The following is a 20,623-nucleotide window of genomic DNA, read 5'->3' as shown; positions in this document are numbered from 1 at the left end:
TACTGTGCAAAAGTTTTAGGCAGGTGTGAAAAAATGCTGTAAAGTAAGAATGCTTTCAAAAATAGACATGTTAATAGTTTATATTTATCAATTAACAAAATGCAAAGTGAGTGAACAGAAGAAAAATTTACATCAAATCAATATTTGGTGTGACCACCCTTTGCCTTCAAAACAGCATCAATTCTTCTAGGTACACTTGCACACAGCTTTTGAAGGAACTCGGCAGGTAGGTTGGCCCAAACATCTCGGAGAACTAACCACAGTTCTTCTGTGGATTTAGGCAGCCTCAGTTGCTTCTCTCTCTTCATGTAATCCCAGACAGACTCGATGATGTTGAGATCAGGGCTCTGTGGGGGCCATACCATCACTTCCAGGACTCCTTGTTCTTCTTTACGCTGAAGATAGTTCTTAATGACTTTCGCTGTATGTTTGGGGTCGTTGTCATGCTGCAGAATAAATTTGGGGCCAATCAGATGCCTCCCTGATGGTATTGCATGATGGATAAGTATCTGCCTGTACTTCTCAGCATTGAGGAGACCATTAATTCTGACCAAATCCCCAACTCCATTTGCAGAAATGCAGCCCCAAACTTGCAAGGAACCTCCACCATGCTTCACTGTTGCCTGCAGACACTCATTCGTGTACCGCTGTCCAGCCCTTCGGCAAACAAACTGCCTTCTGCTACAGCCAAATATTTCAAATTTTGACTCATCAGTCCAGAGCACCTGCTGCCATTTTTCTGCACCCCAGTTCCTGTGTTTTCGTGCATAGTTGAGTCGCTTGGCCTTGTTTCCACGTCGGAGGTATGGCTTTTTGGCCGCAAGTCTTCCATGAAGGCCACTTCTGACCAGACTTCTCCGGACAGTAGATGGGTGTACCAGGGTCCCACTGTTTTCTGCCAATTCTGAGCTGATGGCACTGCTGGACATCTTCTGATTGCGAAGGGAAGTAAGCATGATGTGTCTTTCATCTGCTGCAGTAAGTTTCCTTGGCCGACCACTGCGTCTACGGTCCTCAACGTTGCCTGTTTCTTTGTGCTTCTTCAAAAGAGCTTGGACAGCACATCTGGAAACCCCTGTCTGCCTTGAAATTTCTGCCTGGGAGAGACCTTGCTGATGCAGTATAAATACCTTGTGTCTTGTTGCTGTGCTTAGTCTTGCCATGGTGTATGACTTTTGACAGTAAACTGTCTTCAGCAACCTCACCTTGTTAGCTGAGTTTGGCTGTTCCTCACCCAGTTTTATTCCTCCTACAGCTGTTTCTGTTTCAGTTAATGATTGTGTTTCAACCTACATATTGAATTGATGATCAGTAGCACCTGTTTGGTATAATTGTTTAATCATACACCTGACTATATGCCTACAAAATCCCTGACTTTGTGCAAGTGTATCTAGAAGAATTGATGCTGTTTTGAAGGCAAAGGGTGGTCACACCAAATATGGATTTGATTTAGATTTTTCTTCTGTTCACTCACTTTGCATTTAGTTAATTGATAAATATAATCTATTAACATGTCTATTTTTGAAAGCATTCTTACTTTACAGCATTTTTTCACACCTGCCTAAAACTTTTGCACAGTACTGTATATCCAGCAAACGCTATGGAAAACAGTTTAAGTCGACTTTTAAGAAGTTTTTACTCGCATGACAAGCTCACTCACTAGAGGTGGTTTCATCTTTTACTCGCAGCGACATTTTATTCCACACTGGCATGGGAAACTGTAACGAGAGTGTTTCTGGTCCTAACGTCCTTCCTCGCCATTCCAGTGACGTCAAATTGTTTAATGCGATGGAAAATGGCGGAGAAAACAAGGCACACTTGGAGCAAAGGAGAAACAGAATTATTTTTTAAATTAACGAAAATGATGTTGCCTATGCACTTGACGGCAAATGACAACATAATTCAACAATATTTCAAAACATACAGCGTGACATTGCAGCCCAAGGTATTTTAAAACCTTGGGAGGTGCTGAGATATAAATGGAAAGCAATGAAGCAGTGGTATTTGGCTGAATGGCGCACTTAAGGACGAAGTGGAGCTGGTGAAGTGAAAAAATGTCAGTGGTATGATGAAATGGAAATGCTTCTTCAACTGGTGCCAGTGTGTGTGTGTGAAGGGTTGTTGCACTCCTACCTCCCACCTCCTCCGAGTGTGGTAGTACTGCCATGTGTCAGGTGGAGACTGGCACGGTATACCCAACATCTGCATGGAGATCTCCAGCTTCTGGAGGGCTAGTCTTTGCTGCCACCTTCTCCGTTGAATCATTTTCATGATGGAGACAAGTTGAGCCAGCAAAAGAAGTTAAAAAAAACTGTATGGAAAATCTAAAATATTTTATGTGAGTTGGCAGAAAATGTTGCGGCATATGCAAATTGGCTATGACATCACAAAATGTCACAGGGAATTCCCTTTGACTCGCTAGAATTTACAGTGGATGGAAAACCATTTTTTCACCCTTATGTCGCTACTATTTTTGTAGTAATTTTACCGAGTAACTTATAAACTCACTCGATAAATGGATGGAAAGGGGGCTATAGTGAGACTATAGTATTTATCAAAAACAAAAGTGCAGCAAGAGAAACTTGTGTTTTTAAAAGTTTGTAGCGATTTCTATAATATTTTCTTCGGAGAAGCTTGTGTCAAGTCCATCAAACTTTAAAGAGTAGAGTTAATAGCATGGCCCATTTTACAAAAGATACTGTGTGTGTGTGTGTGTGTGGTATGTTTTTTTTTTATTTTGCTATGTTTTGTTTTGATTTTTTTAATATTGCAATTAGGTGTGGTGTTCTATGCATGGGATTACATCTGTACACAGGATAAGATGTGCTAGAATTTGGGCAAATAATGCACTGTGATTGATTGATTTGTTGCTGGTAATATTCTGTTTTGATAGGGTTACTCAAGCTACAATAGTATGTCATATTTGATGTTGCCCCAGGACCTCTCTTAAAATGAGATGCATTCTAGTTGTATCGTGTTTACCCTTAGAAACCCTATCCTACTCCTACCCTAGAGAAGTGGAGTTTAATAATTGGGACCTTAGTTGACACCTGTGTTCCCTTGTCTTCTTTTCCCAGAAAAGAGGTCTCAGCTACTCCGAGCTGGACTTGCGGAAGGGGTCCCTGCTCAAGAGATTTAGCTCGTTTGTGACGGGCAGCAGCGGGCGGAAGAAAAGGAGCAGCATCCTTGACATGTACAGCAGCTCAGCCAACCTCCGTCCAGATGAACGGGCGGCCCTGGACGATCTGGATAGCAGTATCACCAGCGCCAACCAAGACCCTGGCATTGGCACATCCATTGAGTGTTTAGACACGCTGTCACCAGGGGGAAACACACAGGGCAGGCATGGAAGGTTTGTCACCTCATCCGAGTTCTTACCCCAAGATGAGGGCACTTCTCTGGTGCTGCTTCACAACCCAGACTCAGGCCATTCCCAAAGGCCAGCATCCACAGTCAGAAATGCAGATCCCAAAGCAGAAACTGCGGCGCCCCTAGAAGCTTGGGCGGAAGATATTCTAACCACCTACCTAGGGCCGCCCAATTCTGCTTCAGAGGAGACCCTAGAAGTCCAACCGGAAATCACAAAGGATTCTCTAAAAGAAAAAAACAAGCTGTTTTCGAGTCCATCGTACAACAAAGAAACCACGTTTCTTTCGGAAGTAGTGAAAAGAGACCGGGGTTTAGATCTGGCCCCCAATGTTAGGACCACCATGAGCAGAGTGTCGGACACACCAAGCCATGGCAGGAAGACCAAGTACAACATCACCATCACGATGACCAAAGAGGAGCATGAAGGGGTTAGCCAGGATGGTCCCGGGAAGCCAGGCACTCGTGAGTTTGTATCAGATCAGAGAGAGCACAGTAACAAGGAGAGAGGGCCAATTCCTGAAGAATTAATGGAGAAAGCAGCCAACAAGGACAAGCACACAAAGGTTGGCACCAGGCAGCAAGAACCTTTGGCATCAGCTTCAAGGGATCAGGAGAGGGATAACATAGCTGGGGGATTAGACAGCATTAGCCAACCAGTGAACCAGGGGGATGGTGGAGCCACGGTTAAGAATAGCAGCATTAGCCCTGGACTGGGCAACGTTACACAAGCTACCGACAATCAAATAGAAGTAGCTCAACAAGCCAATCAAAGCAGTATAGATGGCATGCAGAGGGATCTGCAGAAGAGAGAATTGGATGGAAGAAAATTGTCACATGTCCCAGAGCAGAGAGAAGCCATCAGCCAGCACGAGAGTAAGAGTAGGCATTTAGAAGAAATCATTTCAAGGGCTGGTAGTAACCATTCTGGACATCTGTCATCATCAGATCAGGAGATAGATAATAGCCCTGGGGGGACAAAGTTGGAAAAACCTCCAGATGTGAATCCAAGAAATGAGCTGGAATATGGGGAAATGACGGAGGCATTAGAAGGCTTTAATTGGCTAAGGGATGCAGAAGGATCTGGAAATAATCACAATTACAAAGAGCAGCCCAAATCCTCTGACTTAGAATTAGAATCAGGGTTAGGGGGGTATGAGAAAGATAAGAGAGAAGCAGGATTGGATGGGACTTTGCAAACCATGAGAGAGTTGACAACAGACTGTGAAGATAGCGGGACAGACCATGGTAACAAGACACATGGAATTATACAAGATAGTGAGCCTGGAAATAAAATAGGGCATGAAGGGGGTCTGATAGGATCAGACAGGGACAAGCAGGGTTTCACTGTGGATCAAACAGAAGCTGAAAGGGACAACACTGAGGAGCTCAAAGCACAGGAGAAAACTTGCGGAGGGGAGGTCCTTATTGGGTTTGGTCAAGCATGGTCACAGTGTACAGAAGAGCACAGAAGACTGAGCAGGGAGAAGGAGGGAGTGTGTGAATCAGAGCAGGCAGATCTCGGGGACGATAAGAGGAGGTTGCAATTTCTAACGAAACAAGAAGAACCAGTTTCTCTGGCTCCTGAGGGAGAGGAATCCCAAACATCTCCGCCCATAGATGGGTGTGAAGCAGAAACCAGAGATGAGCGAGAGGCGCATTCCAAAGCTGTTTCTGCTGCTGCTGCAAACCTGAGGCTGCCAGAGCTAGCCCCTCCTTCACAGATACATAACAATGAACTTCTAGACAGGAAGGTGTGGATACAGCCAGGGGATTCAGGTGCTGCAAGTTCAGGCATATCAACAGAAGAACAGCTTGTTCTGACAGGAGAAGAACCAGCAGCTACAAAGTAAGTAAAGTGGGGCTTTATCAATGATTAGAAGATTATAACCAATGATACTTGTCTGTGGGTTGTCCTTATTAAACCTTATTCATTATTAATTTCTCTACAGTTTCATAGCACCTGTATCTCACCCAAGGTACAGTGTGTGTTACATAGGCAGTTTTCATTTTGAATGTTTACTAAGTAAAAGAGGAAATCGTACAAACTGTTTTTGTGGAAATGTTTTTGTAGTATTGTGAAAAGACTTGGGTTCCAAGTAAGGCGTTCACACTGTAGGCATAGAAATACTCCTGTATAAAAGCTCTCCGTGCATTATCAGTTTTCGCTCAAAGCAAGAAATTGTTCAATCTTCATATTGCAACAGCCAGACAGAAACTTGAAACCTGTTCTTCTCGGTTTCAAAAGAAGTTGGACTAGTTTAGTTCATAATTCATTTGTGGAAAGTTTGAGAACTTGGACCCTAGAATACATTACACAGAGGAGTGCTGTAGTATTCTGTTTATTTGACAAGTACAACATATGGAAAGACCTTTAAACCTCAATTGAATAGCCTAATTGAACGGATTAATTTCCTTAAATCGAGCGTACGTATCTGCTTAGGAACACAGCTTAATTAGGAACAGCATGGTTCGCCCGGTCATTCTGTTGTTGGATTTCAATGAATGCAAGATAGATTTCAAAAATGAGTTATTCACTCTGCAGCACTGAATATGAAACATGTTTCAACTTTGACATTGTGCGTGTGTTTACTGCATTCTTCCATAGACGTGCAATCTATTACTCTGTCTCCCAATCTCTGTAGCATTTTGGCATTTGATAAATCTGTAGGCATTTTATTTTACATTTTGGATAAGTGGTTTATGTTAAATGGCGAGAGAGCAAAATGATCATGTCCTCGACTTATGAGAAATACACCAATGTGCCTGTGGCCAGCAAAGTTGTATAGTTACAGGTGTTTGATTACAGCATTGTCCAAGGCCAGTGTCAGCTTCATGGACACACGTTCTCACTTTCCACTCTGCATCATGCTTGCCACAGTATGTATATTCCTCTTATTGGTCTCACAGGCATGCTTCTGTTGCTATCTGAAGTATAAGAAGAATATTATCTACAAGCTTAAAGAAGCAAAACTGAAAGAAAGGGATTAGCTTTGTCACATGGTATTCTCTTTGTATTACCCTGATAACAACATGCCTGCAGATCTGATACAGCATTTTAGTTTCACCAAAGACCTAAGAGTGTTAAGGTGCACAGTTTGTAATATTTGGAAATATTTATTTTTGTAATAAATGGCAATAAGGCCTATTTTGGATTAACTGCAACACCGATGCCACACAATATCAAGAGTTTGGTTACACTTTAAAATAACGTCCTCAAATTCCAGTGCATTAGCTGCTATTACTGTGGAGTTCCATTTGAATTCATTATGAATTTGGGGCTATTTTTTATCTTCAGAGCTACAAGCATCATGCAAATGAACAACAACAACGGGTTTGTTATTCAGATGTTACTCCAATGCAATCCTCTGAAACTGCTCTGAAATATGTTTCTGAACTTCCTTGTTGAACTGATGAATACTTTTGATGAGCCATTTGGTAACACTTTACATTGTGTCTCTAATTACAGTGTATTTACATAGTAGTTACTTAGTAAATACATGTGTACTTACAATGTTATTATACAAAGTTACAATGTACTTAATGTGTACATTTCTTGCACCTAACCCTAACCCTTTTCTGATACCATTATGTACTTACATACATGCAAAAAGATGTACATGTTAAGTACATTGTCACTATGCATAATAACATTGTAATTATGTGTAGGTACACATGTATTTACTATGTAACTACTATATTAATACACATAGTAATTAGAGACACTTAATGTAAAGTGTTACCAGACATTCTTAAGCTGAGGGAACACAAAGCCACTTTTTCAAGAACAGTGGCTTGAAACCTGGTTCCAGGAGACCGGGAGACCTAGTTTGAGGCAATTTTGCTGTATCAAACCCCACGTCTCCCCTGGTGTGCCAGGCTGTGACCTGAAACCCAGTGTTCCCACAGCTTTATTTGTTCATGATAATTGAGAAAGACAGCCATCCCAACCTATTTTAGCTACACAAACTTGGGCATCTGATACTCAAGGCACCAACAGGAGGCAAGCAAGAGAAGCAGCTCTGCTGTTTGTCATTGCCTTGGGGCAGTCCTGTCAGCTACCTTCATAGAAGAAGTCTTAAACCTTTCAAACAAAATACCTACAAGTTAGATCTAGATAAAGCAGCACTCTGCATTATAAAGCAAATCCAAACAGGTTTCAACAAAATATGTTTATTTTTATTTTTTAAAGTTCTGCAAAAATGCAACTAGTACCTAAAAGTTAATTTGGGAATGGCATCACTAGGCATGTAGAGTTTGGGTTAGGGTTAGATTCTGAGAAATCAATGCTATTTTTTTTATTAGATTTTTTTTGTAAGCAATGGATATTTATAGAACGAGTATAAACAGATCCTATTAAGGCTTATGAGATTCGCTTGGATGAATCGTTGTGGAATGTTAGGTTAATAATAATGAGCTGTTTGCATACTTAACTGGAAAGAGTGTCTTCTAATTATCCTTTTCCTGAGGAATTATCATACTTAAATGCCTGTACTGTGTTTGCACTTGTTCAAAGCTACAAGCAAAAACCGTCAGGGCTTTTTGCAGTACTTACCAGTAACACAAGCATGTAGGTCTATAGATTCTAGCAGCACAGATTGCATATGTTTGTTAACCATCATGTGAAAATGTATTGAAATAATATAGTGTAAGAGGTTTGATTTCTTCTTAAAAATAATTAATCTTCTTCAGGTAAAGTTAATCAAAAATAATGTATTCAGGAATCAAAATGCAAACAGGAACAAAGCAAATCGAAGGCAATACATCAGTGATCTCACTCACATCAGTGATCTCACACACATCAGTGATCTCACACACATCAGTGATCTCACACACATCAGTGATCTCACACACATCAGTGATCTCACACACATCAGTGATCTCACACACAAGTCTAAGCTGATGCTGTTCTGAGCTGCATGAGGGTAGGTGTTTCTGAGCTGAGCCCACCTTTCAATTTCCTTGACCAAATTTGATCTTATTTCCCTGGCATGATACATGGTGTGAGACAAAGCACATTAAAAGTTAACATTTGCGTTTCTTCTTCACTTTACTTTTATGTCAGCAGAAACCCAGATAGCATTTAAGATATGAGTTTTGCTCAATTCTCACAGGCAGCAAAGCGCCACACACAAGCATCACAAGGTCGAGCGACAAGACTGGTGATTGCAAACTGCCGATGTGCACCAGCAATGTACAGCTTAATGTTAAGACTTCATTAACCCTGCGTTGATTCAGAGCTTAAAGTGGTTTTAGAACTGGTTTTAATTGGTTTAATTATGGTTTATACATAGGCTCAAAACAGCTTATTAAGTAGAAACAAAGGTTTTATTATCCCTCTGAGGTCACAGCTGCACTCTGAGTTATGAAAAGCCAGTCACTCCAACATGGGTGTATTCTGGGCCACATGCCAAACCAAAGAGCTACAAGGTCAGGGAAGCAAGTGTTTTAAAATCCTTTAGGAACAAACAATCTCTGATTATTAGTGCTGCTGAAAATATGAGTCCCTTCTTCATACAGATTAGCCCCTATACGATAGCATTATTTTCCGTATCTTCAACGAGTTTGACGGGTTGCAAAACAGTGGTATTTACAATCAAGAACTAATGAGAGCTGAAAAACTTCTTATAAAACCTACTGTAACAATCAGTCATCCGCTGTGGCAAGACAGCTGCTTGAAGCTTGTGTGCCTGCAGTGGCAGCTACCTTTAGGGCATGTAAACAAACTGGTATTCAAACAGAGCCTGCTTTCTGGTGACGTATAGTGCAAAGACTTTGGACTCCTACCATATTTTACTTTACAGTTCAACATGCTTCCCTGGAATTCTGTAAACAAAGGTTCCATTGTTGATCACGATTGTTTAATCACATTGAAGCCTAAGGGTTGTTCTCCGACTAATCATAGTTGAATAATCATAGATTTGGTTTTGGAAACTGTGCACACAAAATTTTAATTAACTTTAATTATAGATCAGTGATTTTTGGAGTAAATGTTCCCTTGAAAATTGTCAGATATTCTGCAGTTTGAAAAAACATGCACAATCTAACTTTCTACCTTTATAACATAACTTTTCTGCTGTACGATGGATGGGTCATTCAGAAAGCGATTGATACCAGCTCGTAGGCTCTTATAAAGCTTGATAAGCTGTATTGCACTCCCTCTTAATTCCTCATGGAACCGACATGCCAGAGGAGGCTGTTCAACTCCTCCTTCGAAAGTGCATTAAATCTAAGTCTACCGTTTTTCTTGGAGCCAGTTTTGTAGGATATTCACAGTCCATTTAGAAGCCTTTATTTGTTTTGTTTTTTCGTTTCGGGCAAGTTCAAGTATATTCAGGTCTTGTTCTGTTATTTCACTGTGCAGTTTTTCTTTTAAAGAAATTTGAATTACTGGATCTTTGTCCGGTTCAGGAAATTCTTCATACCATTATTTATACCGTTCTTCAACATGTTAGTGGTTGCTTCTAGATATTAAATGTTATAGAATTAGAAGTGGCAGAGGAATTTGAATCAGGGGTGATGTTGAATGGTTGTGTGGGATTAATGTATTAGCTGATAGACTGGTGCTAACCAATCAGAGATTTCCAAGCAGATTTAGAATTGTTTATACCAATGTGATACCTCTAGATATCAAAATAAAAAATGTTCTCTGTGGTATCATTCTAGATGTAAGTGTCTTATCCCATTGCTGCTGACTATGTCCTACCACTGCATTGCCACTGTAGCACCTGTAATGTCGTTAAAGATCATTTGGCAAGATTGTTTTCTCAAAGACACGTCAGGCTGGTTTCACATACCTTGAATGCCATTGATCTTGCACCAAGTCTAGTAGTCCAAGCTTAGAGCTAATCAAGGTCTGTGAAACCAGCCAACAAACCAAATTGTTGGCTGGCACAGTGGTACAGTGAAATTCTTTGGCATAAATGCAAAGGCTTAAAGCATTTGAGTTGGAGGCCTAGCTATTAAAGAATTGTCGAGCTGCGGGAATGCTAGGACGTACTGAATCATCAAACTTGCCCTCTAATAACAAAGGAAGGTTTATTGTTTTTATTCTCTTCCCCCTTTGGCAGAAATCACTATGCACACTCATCCATTGGCTTCATGTGTTCTTTATGTGTCATTAAGCAATTTCATTAAGCAATAGTCATTTGCACTATTAATTAATCAATCAGAAGTATATATTGCAGGGGATATGGTGGGTAATAAGGACACAGATATCAAGTACACCATAATGGTATATGGAGTCTGTATGTCTGACCATCTGTCTGTATGCTGCACATGGATTTTTACAAGCATCTGAAGATCATTACATTATTTGGGGGAGGAGACCACATTGTCCAGAGTAGAATAATGTAAACCAAAACTCACTTCAGCATTGAGACAAACTTATAGTCATTGCATTTTTACAAAGTTTCTTTTAATATTTCTAAATATCCAGAGAAGCATGATGGAACTTCAGCACAGCGTCTGAGAAGTGGGTGAGTGAAGAGGAGCCCTCTCCCTTTGTATGCCACCCTGACTGATTTACAAATATATGTTTTAATTGTGACAAAAATTACTTAGGACATTCTTTACCAGATGTGTGTCTGAAAGTACACATTTAAACATTTATTTAAATGTTTTTCACTAGATTTATAAATCTGAAAAAAGATTTTTTGTTTAAATCTGTGAAAAAATAGAAGATTTAGGCTAAATCTGGGAAACAAGACATGTTAAAATGCGAACGCTTTTTTTTTACACTTGGCGCCCCATAGGATTTTGTATTAATATGTTTCAACAGCGGGGTTTGATTATGATTTTAAGCACCGTAAGCTAAGAGTTTATTGCATGATGTAACTGGAGAGCTTAGCTTGTTGCTGAGTTGTATATTCTATTTATAATTTATCTAAATAAAAAATGTACAGTATAAACAGATCAACCTGTTTTGCATTACCACATAGAATTAACACATTTTACTTCATTACACTGAATGAATCCTGCTGAATAATGTTACGTTTATATATTGAATTACATACCGCTTTGTAGTTTTCCATATACTTAACTTTTGAGATAGCATTTTGTAGTTTATTTGTTTATATGATGTTAAATAAAAGATCTAAATTATGTTTGTATAGTTTTTTTGATGATATCTCAGTCCTATAATTCTAGATGATACAAAACTTTTGGCCATAGCTGTACATGCAGGTAATTTATAAGGGAGTTCATCTTTAGTCTTTAACTGCAGCTGATAAATAATTTACTTGAGTTCAGATAATTACACACATTGCAGTAATAGCATCAAATATGGTGTTAATTATTAAACCCAGGCTCAGCCTATGTAGCACAGAAGACCTGATTATCATTCAACAAGGATTCGTTGTGCTTCTTTTCAGAAATACCCAGATTAGATTAATCATCAACAAAATACATTTTAGTGCAAAAATTTATGGGTTGCAGAAATAATTTTACCGTTGTAAGATGCAGAACAGAAACCTGCTGGAAAATGTTACTTTAAATAATTTACTTGCATTCAGATAGTTACATTTGGTTGTATGGGGTTGGCAGAATCAGTCAGCTCAGATTGTAACAGTAAATAAATACTTAAACTCATTCCTAATCCCGAAAAACATCTGAACAAGTTGTTTTATATGTTTTGCAACTTGTTCTGTTGCGTAATAAAGCTGTCTTGTCAATAGTCTTTTCATAATAACTCTTGTGAATAACGCCTGTGAATGGGAAAGGTCTAAAGTCTTTGAAAACTAATTTAACAAGCATTGCATGCCGAAGAGACCTTCCACGTGTGTGGTCCCTGAGTGACTTACCTGGTAAAGGCCCAGCCACGTGGTGTGCAGGATGAATCGTACAGACAGGGGTTCCTGGACGTGCAAAGATGCCACCCTTTGCTGTGGATTCCACAGGGAGTGTCTACAGGGACACAGGCCTCCCGTGGGATTGATGTTTCCTCAGCACGATCCAGCGGCCACCAGTAGTGTCCCGTGATCTCAAGCGAACACCTGCAGGGCTGGCCTTTGTCATCCAGGGGCCGGTAGCTCACCAGTATCCGCTGTTGAGCTCCTGGGTGTAAAGAGGCCATTAGCTTGGGGATAGGAGGACGCCCACTGACCTTCAATTCTCCCCGAGCTGTTGTGGGGATGAAACATAGATAAATAATAATAAAATTATATGAAAAGAAACCTTGCATGTTTGGTTCTACTGATTTGAAATAATAATAATAATAATAATAATAATAATAATAATAATAATAATAATAATAATAATAATAATAATAATAATAAACGCTTCTCAGTTGAGTCTTATGTCCATTGAGATTGATGATCTCAAATATGTTGTCAAGTCAAGACACATTCCACTTGGTTCAAGCCAAACCTGTAATTAATCATGTTACAGGTAGAACATCTATCCCAGCAGAAATGGAAGCTGTCAAAATGCTAAAATTCCTGAAGGAGTTCTTTATAACTCTATAAATGGGTTTAATAATTAACTTTGATCAGCATGTTTGAATACACTCACCACCAACCTCTAATCAAATGGGGAGTGTCAAGTCAAGGAATGTGGTCGAGGCAGGTGGGGAGCATGTATAAAGATACAGGGACACCTACCATCTATAGCACAGGGTTTTGTGTAAACCCTTTACATTTATTTGGCAAATTACATCCTTGGCATGTATTCTGTAATACTGTAAAAGGGCAGGGAGGGGGTTAAAAGCCTCCCTGCCATCACATGTGCAAATGCACGTTTATTAATTTTTTGTAATTGATTTGGCAGTGGCTCGTTATTGTAAATTAGAGCTAACTGCCAATATATAAGAAGAGCAATCAGTCTGCTCGGGAACTCTGCTGTGTGAAGAGCCCTGACTGTGTGTCGTAACAAAAAAAAGATACTGTGTGAACCTTTCTGGCTGTGTTTATTTTAACAGGTAAACAGCCTAGATGTCCTGTTTTATAGTTAGGGTGTTCCTGACAAGGTTTAGTTAGCGCTCCGAACAAAGTTAGGTGTTTGTTTTTGTGTATTTATTTTTGTGTGTAAAAATAAAGCAATGCAACAGCGCTTTAAAAATCAATTCGTGGTGTGAGTGCTGAGAAAGAACCCAATGCAAGCCTGTGTGGCGAGCGTCAGTTTACAATATATACAAGTTGCATCTCCCTGTTTCTTTTCTGTTTTGATCTGACAGACTTTGATAAAAGGCTGATAGTAGGCGATTGATTGGCAGGGACAGTCACAAAATAAATTACTCTAGAAAACAGACTTCTAAAATCTACCCTATATACTGCATACCTGAAGCCAGGCATCATTGAGGAATGAATGCATATCCCTGTAGAAACATCTTGCAGGTTTGTCATGTCGCTTCATTGCCGTTCCTTGGTGGCTCTTGACAGTGTTATGGCTGGTGTTTCAAATTGTGTATCCAACTCCTGTATAAATGTGAGTATAAGAAGTTGCCAGAGTGCAATGCTACTTTAAAACCTTTTTTTCTGTTGCTTCTTTCTTTTAACAGCTCTTTCAATATTTCTGGGGCCCCTGGACAATCGGTTGCTGAAGATTTCCTTTTCGAAAGCCCCTGGGATTTAGACCAGATGAAAGAAATGAGTGCAAACGGGTCCTTCAGCTACACTGGAATCGGGGTCTTGAGCACCACTATGAACCTGAAGCCAGACCCCCTGAAAGAACCCAAGGATGATAGAAGAAAAAGGTTCCATAAGGTATTGCTGGTCAATGACAAATCCAACCCCAGCGAAGGCCACAGTCCCTTTGCAGAAAAGACACACAATGATGGCATCAAGAGTCCAAGGGAAATCGTGGAATACCCCTTCTTGGAGAACCTGAAGCAACTGCCCGAACGTTTAGAGAAACCTCCTGCAAACACCATACCAGAAACCAAAAGCCTAGTAAATAACAACTCAGTGACTCAACCAGCCTCCACGTTGGAGGATTATAACAAAAAATCAACACTCATTCTTAAAACCTCCCCTTCCAGTCATACAACACAGCCTGATCAGGAAACTGTAATCATTGAGCTTAAGAAGAAAGAAAACACTGACAGTACCGTCACAGCCACAGCAGCCAACTCCAAAGGTCAACAGAACTACTCAGAGAGTAGGGAGGAGCCTTTGAAAAATACTTATCACACCTGGGACTCGCAATCTGTTTCAGCTCCTGTGCCAGAAGCAGACTCTGAGGCAAACGACATCTACAGAGCTGTGCGAGTGGAGTTCATTCCCAGCTTTGAGCCTGAGGAAGGAGACATATCTACCGCAATGGACAATTTAGTGGACACCCTGCGTGGCATGGAGCCTCCCCACAATTTGAGACTCAACCGAGGGCCCAGATCTCCACGACCAGTCTCTCTTCCAAGCTTCTCTTCCCTGCCTGCAATAGACGAAAATCTGCCTTCCCCAGATGTCACACCCATTCCATCCTCCAGATCGATTGAATTTCAGCCACACAGTCCTGTGCCGCCAGCTCCAGGTCAATCTCCCAAACTTCAACCAGATTTTGGTTTCCGATGGACCCCGACAAAAGACATGCTGTCCCCATTGGAGATGATGAAGAAGCAGCTGGAACAAGACTCAGTGGACAAACCCAAGCTCCCTTCTCTGCTCCAAAGGTCTTCCAGTGAGACCAGCAATGTGTACAAGAATACCCAGCTGAATGGGAGCACCTTGTCAGGCAGTCTGCTGTCTGATCGTTTGGACAGCAAGCTCACACCCACGGAGGATAAGCTGTACTCCAGGCTGAATAGCAGTTTGTTGTTCTCAAGCATCAAGGCTCAGGAGGCAAGGGACAAGCCTGTGGAGAACGGGAAGGCCATATCTCTGCCAGACAGCCTCTTCCGGAGGTCATCCATGCCTGATCTGCCCAGCTCCGTGGAGAGGAGCCTCTCTCAGGTCGATGGCCCCAAAACAAGCAGCTATGAGCGCTTCTCCTACCTGACCTCCTCTGCTGACCCGCTGTCGGGGGGCTACGACCCCAGGAGAAATAGCCTCCCGCCCCCCAGTCCACTGGAGTTTAAACAGCAGAGCTCCTTTGATGTTCACTCCATTGTGACCCCAGCAATAGAAACCCAGAGGAACAACGTGGTGCCCAAATACACAGCCTTCCCAGATGCTTATGTAAGTAGAGCTGAAAACTGCATTTTATTAAACAGGGTGTTTTATTAGAGCATAGACACGTTTTAGTTTCATCCACAGCTGTAAAACACTCAATAGTCCACAATTAACAAATACTAAATGAAAGACAAAATATTTGTCATTAAATTATTACTATTTCTTTTGTATTTCTTGATTTCTTAAAAACTAGATAATTACACATTAACAAATCTTGTTTTGTGTAAATAGTTACACAGTTATTTATATACTGATAAAAAGTGGTTTATTAAAATAAAATCTGATCTTGCTACCTTAGCATTACTACAGAGCATGTTATAATATTGAGTATATTTAGCACATGTGGTGAAATATATGAACATAAATATATGAGCATAAAATACAACACAATGGCACCTATTTCACAATATATAATACAATTAAAATGGATACCATATAAAAATCACCTCTGAAAAATACCTATAAAATAGGCAACAATCTTTTGCAATAGAAAAGAAAGCATGAAAAACAATATATAATCGTATTCCAAAATAGAAAAACGTATTCCAGAAATAGAAGGTGGTACAACTGAGGGTGTTGCCTGTTAGTTTAAACTAAAAAAGTTTGATCGTTTCTATACGCGTAGGAGTTAATGAGATAAACAAGCAAACTTTGTACATTTAAAAAGGGTTTCTCCCAACAACAGTATTGCTATGTAAACAAGAAACCTTGTTTACTTAGCTTAGGGAATTGGTTTACAACCAGGCTGTGTCCTTGTTACTGGAACTGCATGTAAGTTTAAAATAATGTCATTCCTTTGAAATCAGTGCCGACATTCCTGTCCTTAACCAACACGCTGCTCCCCCTATTTGACTAACATGGATATCTCCGTGGTTATGCTATGCATTTACTGTAGTTTACCCTGGTTTGATGTGTTTATTAACAGCATTACCATACCTTGCTTTTTTATAGTGCTCACCTATTCATTCCCATGCTTTCACTGTGCTTTATTACACTTTGCTTTGCTTTTACTATGGGAAGCTTTTATTAGGGAAGCAATGCAATACAGAATAAATAGGTTTCTTGATTTTAACCCAAACCAGTTCATACAGAGGGTTCTTATTATTGCACAGTACCTAAAAGGTTCAGAATTCATGAGCTGTGTTGTGTTTTTTTTTTTTTTTTTTGGTTAGGTGAATGAAAGGCTATCAGGACCACTTACCCACATTTGATTGGATTGTGCATGAACATTTGTAAGAAGAAGTTCATTCACACACTGGATGCAGGGCATAGTGACTCTAGCACATCCTTGTCTGTTACTGACATGCCTCTTCATGTGGCATACTTTCTTAACAGTCTGGTCTCTAACAGACAGATTTAAGAACATAAGAACATAAGAAAGTTTACAAACGAGAGGAGGCCATTCAGCCTGTTGTTAGTAGCGTATTGATCCCAGAATCTCATCAAGCAGCTTCTTGAAGGATCCCAGGGTGTCAGCTTCAACAGCATTACTGGGGAGTTGGTTCCAGACCCTCACAATTCTCTGTGTAAAAAAGTGACTCCTATTTTCTGTTCTGAATGCCCCTTTATCTAATCTCCATTTATGACCCCTGGTCCTTTTTTCTTTTTTCAAGTTAAAGAAGTCCCCCGGGTTGACATTGTCTATACCTTTTAGGATTTTGAATGTTTGAATCAGATCGCCGCGTAGTCTTCTTTGTTCAAGACTGAATAGATTCAATTCTTTTAGTCTGTCTGCCTTTTAAACCTGGTATAATTCTGGTTGCTCTTCTTTGCACTCTTTCTAGAGCAGCAATATCCTTTTTGTAACGAGGTGACCAGAACTGAACACAATATTCTAGGTGAGGTCTTACTAATGCATTGTAGAGTTTTAACATTACTTCCCTTGATTTAAATTCAACACTTCTCACAATATATCCGAGCATCTTGTTAGCCTTTTTTATAGCTTCCCCACATTGTCTAGATGAAGACATTTCTGAGTCAACATAAACTCCTAGGTCTTTTTCATAGTTCCCTTCTTCAATTTCAGTATCTCCCATATGATATTTATAATGCACATTTTTATTGCCCGCATGCAATACTTTACACTTTTCTCTATTAAATTTAATTTGCCATGTGTCTGCCCAGTTCTGAATGCTGTCTAGATCATTTTGAATGACCTTTGCTGCTTCAACAGTGTTTGCCACTCCTCCTATTTTTGTGTCGTCTGCAAATTTAACAAGTTTGCTTACTATACCAGAATCTAAATCATTAATGTAGATTAGGAATAGCAGAGGACCTAATACTGATCCCTGTGGTACACCACTGGTTACCTCACTCCATTTTGAGGTTTCTCCTCTCATCAGTACTTTCTATTTTCTACCTGTTAACCACTCCCTAATCCATGTGCATGCATTTCCTTGAATCCCTACTGCGTTCAGTTTGAGAATTAATCTTTTATGCGGGACTTTGTCAAAAGCTTTCTGGAAATCTAAATAGACCATGTCGTATGCTTTGCAGTTATCTATTTTCAATGTTGCATCTTCAAAAAAGTCAAGTAGGTTAGTTAGACATGATCTCCCTTTCCTAAAACCATGCTGGCTGTCTCCCAGGATATTGTTACCATATAGGAAATTTTCCATTTTGGATCTTATTAGAGTTTACATAAGTTTACATATAATAGAAGTCAGGCTTACTGGTCTGTAGTTGCCTGGTTCGGTTTTGTCTCCCTTTTTGTGGATCGGTATTACGTTTGCAATTTTCCAGTCTGTCGGTACAACCCCTGTGTCAAGAGACTGTTGCATGATCTTGATTAGCGGTTTGTAAATAACTTCTTTCATTTCTTTGAGTACTATTGGGAGGATCTCATCTGACCCAGGGGATTTGTTTATTTTAAGAGTTCCTAGTCCCTTTAACACTTCTGGCTCGGTTATGCTAAAGTTATTTAAAATTGGATAGGAACAGGTCGACATGTGGGGCATGTTGTCCGTGTCCTCCTTTGTAAAAACCTGTGAAAAGTAATAATTTAATATATTTGCTATTTTTTTTTCTTCATCTATGATTTTGCCATTTGTGTCTCTTAGACATTTAACCTCCTCTTTGAATGTTCTTTTGCTTTTATAATATTGGAGAAACATTTTGGAATTGGTTTTAGCCCCCTTAGCAATATTGATTTCTATCTCTCTCTTGGCCTTTCTAACTTCCTTTTTGACTTGTGTTTGCAGTTCCAAGTACTCTTTCTGTGTGCTTTGTTTTTGGTCCCTTTTAAACGCTCTGTAAAGTGCCTTTTCTCGCTGAATATTTTTTTTAATTGATCTATTAAACCATTTTGGCCATTTTGTTTTAGATTTAGATTTGTCTACTTTTGGGATGTAATTGTTTTGTGCCTCTAGTACTACATTTTTAAAAAACAGCCATCCTTTTTCTGTGGATGTTTTCTCTATTTTACTCCAATCTACTTCTATTAGTCTCTGTTTCATACCTTCGTAGTTTGCTTTTCTAAAATTGTAAACCTTAGCTTTAGTCATTACTTTTGGGGTTTTAAAAAATATTTCAAATGAGACCATGTTGTGGTCTGAGTTTGCCAATGGCTCTCTGACCTCTGTTTTAGTTATTCTGTCTTCATTATTTGAAAAGACTAAGTCAAGGCATGCCTCCCCTCTAGTCGGTGCCTTGACAAATTGCGTTAGGAAGCAGTCATTTGTCATTTCCACCATTTCAATTTTGTCCGTCGTGCCCCCCATCGGGTTTTCCCATTTTATACAGGGGAAGTTGAAATCCCCCATTAGTATGGCTTCTCCTTTTCTACACGCATTTCGAATGTCATTGTACAACAGATTATTTTGCTCAGTGTCTGAATTTGGCGGTCTATAGCATGCTCCTATTATTATGCCCTTTGAATTTGTGTCCATTATTCTGACCCATATTGATTCTGCATTGTTTTCTTTGTCCAGATTTAACACCTGAGCTTCAAGACTATTTCTTATGTATAGCGCTACCCCTCCGCCTCTTCTGTCCTGCCTGTCTTTCCTATATAGTGTGTACCCACTAATATTATATTCGTCTCCATCACTCTCAGACAACCAAGTTTCTGTAACACCTATCACATCATAGTTACTTGTTAGTGCAGTAGCTTCAAGTTCTAACATTTTGTTTCTGAGACTTCTAGCATTAAGATAAATACATTTAATAGTGGTCTTACCTGAGTTGTTGCCCTTGTTTTGATGTGGTCTCCCTTCTGTTTTTTTGTTTTCTCCCCCCTCCCTTTCTAGTTTAAATGCTTCTGGACTGCCTGAAGGATCCTTTCTCCGAGTAGATTGGTTCCCTTTCTGTTTAAGTGCAGTCCGTCCCACCTGTATAGATAGTCCTTGTTGTAGAAAGTGCTCCAATGTTCAAGAAAGGTGAAGCCTTTCTGTGTGCACCACGATTTCAGCCATACATTTTGATTTTGTATTTCCAGCTGTCCATATGGTCCTTTGCAAGGCGCCGGCAGTATCCCAGAAAATACCACAGTTTTGGTCTTGTCTTTTAATTTCCTTCCTAGCTCTCTGAATTTGTTTTGCAGGGATCTTGGCCTGTCTCTACCAATGTTGTTTGTACCAATGTGGACGACTACTACCGGGTCGTCTCTTGTTCGTTCTAGGAGCCTATCCACATTCTCAGTGATGTGCTTGACTGAGGCTCCTGGAAGGCAGCACATTGTTGTAGTAAGGGGGTCCAAACTGCGAACTGAACTTGCTGTGTTTCTGAGTATGGAGTCCCCAACAATCATGACCTCCCTTCTTTTTGCTGCCTGGCCAGCACTGTTTATAGGGTCCTGGGTGTTGTTTCTTTCATTCTCTTGATGTTGGTTTTGGTCATCTAAATGTTGAAGTGGCTCAAATTTGTTGGCTGTCTGGATTTATGGTGGTTGTGTTTGACGAAGTTTCTTTTTTTCCCTCCTTCTGCCTATTTGAACCCAGCTGGTGGCTTTCAGTCTGCTAGGGGTGCAGACTTCCATGAATTGTGGGTGTGTCAGCTCCTCAAGCTCCTGTTGCTGTCTCATTTCCTCCAGCTCCTTTTCTAGCAGGCTTAATCGCTGAAGCAAGTCCTGGATCGTGCGGCACTTTACACAAACTTGGTTGAGCTCTGTTGGGTTTTCTCGGATTTCCCACAGATTACTGGTTTGATTTTTTTGG

General features: G+C 40.1%; 1 protein-coding gene across 1 annotated transcript in view; it reads left to right on the top strand.

Moving 5' to 3' along the window:
- LOC117414182 (uncharacterized) overlaps positions 1-20,623 on the top strand; it is an 87,094-nt gene that overhangs the window by 42,204 nt on the left and 24,267 nt on the right. Inside the window, exons 3-4 of the mRNA XM_034906092.2 lie at positions 3,078-5,215; positions 13,862-15,476. Of these exons, the coding sequence (XP_034761983.2) occupies positions 3,078-5,215; positions 13,862-15,476 (3,753 nt within the window). The remainder of the gene's footprint in view (positions 1-3,077; positions 5,216-13,861; positions 15,477-20,623) is intronic.

The sequence above is a fragment of the Acipenser ruthenus genome, chromosome 25 (genome assembly GCF_902713425.1).
Source record: "Acipenser ruthenus chromosome 25, fAciRut3.2 maternal haplotype, whole genome shotgun sequence".
Classification (NCBI taxonomy): domain Eukaryota; kingdom Metazoa; phylum Chordata; class Actinopteri; order Acipenseriformes; family Acipenseridae; genus Acipenser; species Acipenser ruthenus.
Note: the sequence above shows the minus strand (reverse complement) of the source record. Positions and strands in the feature narration are given on the sequence as shown.